The sequence below is a fragment of the Lutjanus erythropterus genome, chromosome 24 (assembly GCF_056507025.1).
Source record: "Lutjanus erythropterus isolate fLutEry1 chromosome 24, fLutEry1.hap2, whole genome shotgun sequence".
NCBI lineage: Eukaryota > Metazoa > Chordata > Actinopteri > Lutjaniformes > Lutjanidae > Lutjanus > Lutjanus erythropterus.
The window spans coordinates 19,507,501-19,510,000 of NC_139340.1; the positions used below are offsets into that span (position 1 = coordinate 19,507,501).

The following is a 2,500-nucleotide window of genomic DNA, read 5'->3' on the forward strand; positions in this document are numbered from 1 at the left end:
GAGAGAGAGACAGGTGGTCAGAGAGAGAGAGACAGGTGGTCAGAGAGACAGAGAGAGAGAGACAGGTGGTCAGAGAGACAGAGAGAGAGAGGCACAGGTGGTCAGAGAGACAGAGAGAGAGAGAGAGAGAGAGGGGTGGTCAGATAGAGAGAGACAGGTGGTCAGAGAGACAGACAGATACCCAATGTGGTTTGTGCGAAGAGAAATCTCCAGCTCTCTGAGCGTCTGAGTCGACTCCTGAACTCTTCTTCTGAACTTCTGCAGACAGACAGGCAGAGAGAGAGAGAGAGAGAGAGAGACAGCTTAACAACACACAGGCAGACAGGTTGATAACAGGCAGACAGACAGATATATGACCACATACACACTCGTCTCTGTCGTCCTGTTTCTATGAGCAGCTGGTCGTCTCTCAGAATGTGTAATAGTGATTACAGTTACATCCGTCTTCAAATGGACCGGGCTTCCTGTGATGTCATCGTGAAAATCTGACATTATCGCTGTTGTAAACTTCATTTCCCATCTCACCTTGCGTGTAACAGCTGGGTCGAGGAAGCCTCTCAGTTTCTGGATGTAGGTGTGTGGAGGGTTCTTCACCTGAAACCTCTCCTGCATCACACACACACACACACACACACACACACACACACACACACACACACACACACACACACACACAGTATGATTGGATGACATTAGATATGAAGCTCCACCCACCAACAACACCTGTGTGAACCTCATCAAATAGAGGCTTCTTAGTTCTAGAATCCCATTCAACCTCATTAACTTTATTAACTCCTCCCACCTGATCACAGATGAGCTCCCACTTCTTCTCGTTGTCATAGGAACGCAGCAGACGCACCTTGTCGGGAGGCAGATTCATCGAATTCTGAAAGAACAGGTCACATGACAGCACTTCTGTATGCTGAGATATATAACAAGTCAGACGACACTAACATGTGTAATATAATGTGTATAATGTGATATTTATCATATTTAACCATCTTGAAAAAAAGGTTTAAAGAAACAAATATGTGGTTTTAATGAACGACTGTTCTTGTTTGGTTGTAATGATGAATATATTTATTATATACTGCAGATAGAAACACAACAGTTTGTCTTATTTAACATTTATTTTGGAGGACAGTGTTGGTTGCTAACTCATTGATCATCTGAACTCTAATAAATCAATCTGCTAATTGTGAATTAATCAATCAGTATCAGTGATGTAGTTATGTATTGATACAAATCATTTGGAAACCATGGTAACACCGTGGCTGATAATCAGTTATTTAACATATAACACAAGTTTAGATTGATGCACTGTTGACATCACCAGAACTGTCCAATCAGTGAGCTTGCTGCGAGTCCGTCTAACTGCATGATGCGGACGTCAGATCTTGAGGGATTCAGATTTTCCACAGACCAGAACTAAAGACCACATGGATCCACCTCCAGGTCTGAAAGTTCGTTCAGCTCCAGCACATAATAGAGTAGAACTCACATTGACTCTATCTGGATCTGGTTTGGTCTCTGTTTTAACCCAGAGGAAGTGTGAGACCGTGGATCTCCCCTCAGACAAAGGCAGATTCTTAGACCTCCATAAAATCAGAAAGATCTTATCTGGAGACACTCAACAGTTCAGACAAGATATCCTCATATTTCTGTTTGACGAAATTTCAGACCACAGCAAACACATAATAAGTTCTGTCCAAAGACAATTATTCATTTCTGACTCTGAGAAAAATAGTGAATTCACCAAAACCGTATTGCTGAATTATCTCTGTGTGATCTCCTTTTATAGATGGAAGGTTCTCCAGTGAGTGGATACGAGATCCACTCACTGGAGAACCTTCCAGTCACAGTGGCTGAGACAGAGGACATCACGCTCTACGTCCTGTCTCTGACTCTGGACGTCCTCCACGACCCCGTATCTCGTGCTTTCTCAGATGACAAATGAAAAGCAGTGAATGTCACAGGCAAGTGGACATGTGGAGCAAAAGAACTATTTTTTCATACCTTCATTCTCTCCTGACTGGGATTCGTAGTATTATGACTCTATATGTGTAAAACTCGACTCTACTCCGCTGTGTTGTTCTTCATAAACCGACAGCCGACAACTTCACTGCTCACCTTTTCCTCCAATCAGCACACGTTCACCATCTGCTGCTTGCCATCTCATTCTACACTCCTCTGACCAATCAGCAGTCTGCAGTCTCACCTTTATCTCTGGGACTAAACCCAAAATACTCCTAAACAGGGGCAGAGTTTCTTTTCTTTTTTACGTATTAGTCCTGTAACTTTATCCCCCAGATGGCGAGTTTCTCAGCTCAGATGTTCGGTCACGTCCACGAGTAGAGAGACTGACCTCTGGAGGTGAGAGAGACACACTACAACACAGCATCTCAGTGTCCGTCTATAGAAAGAGGAGCGTCTGTATTTATGACACTATTGAAAATCAGATTTCAGGATTTTTTATTTTGTACACTGCTGTACCTTCATA

At 43.1% G+C, this 2,500-nt stretch overlaps 1 protein-coding gene across 1 annotated transcript in view; it reads right to left on the reverse strand.

Moving 5' to 3' along the window:
• The window catches only part of fmnl2b (formin-like 2b), a 15,989-nt gene that overhangs the window by 11,930 nt on the left and 1,559 nt on the right, over positions 1 to 2,500 (reverse strand). The window contains exons 2-4 of the mRNA XM_084713755.1: positions 803 to 886; positions 526 to 606; positions 182 to 258 (exon numbers count right to left, since the gene is read on the reverse strand). Coding sequence (XP_084569881.1) covers positions 182 to 258; positions 526 to 606; positions 803 to 886 — 242 coding nt within the window. The remainder of the gene's footprint in view (positions 1 to 181; positions 259 to 525; positions 607 to 802; positions 887 to 2,500) is intronic.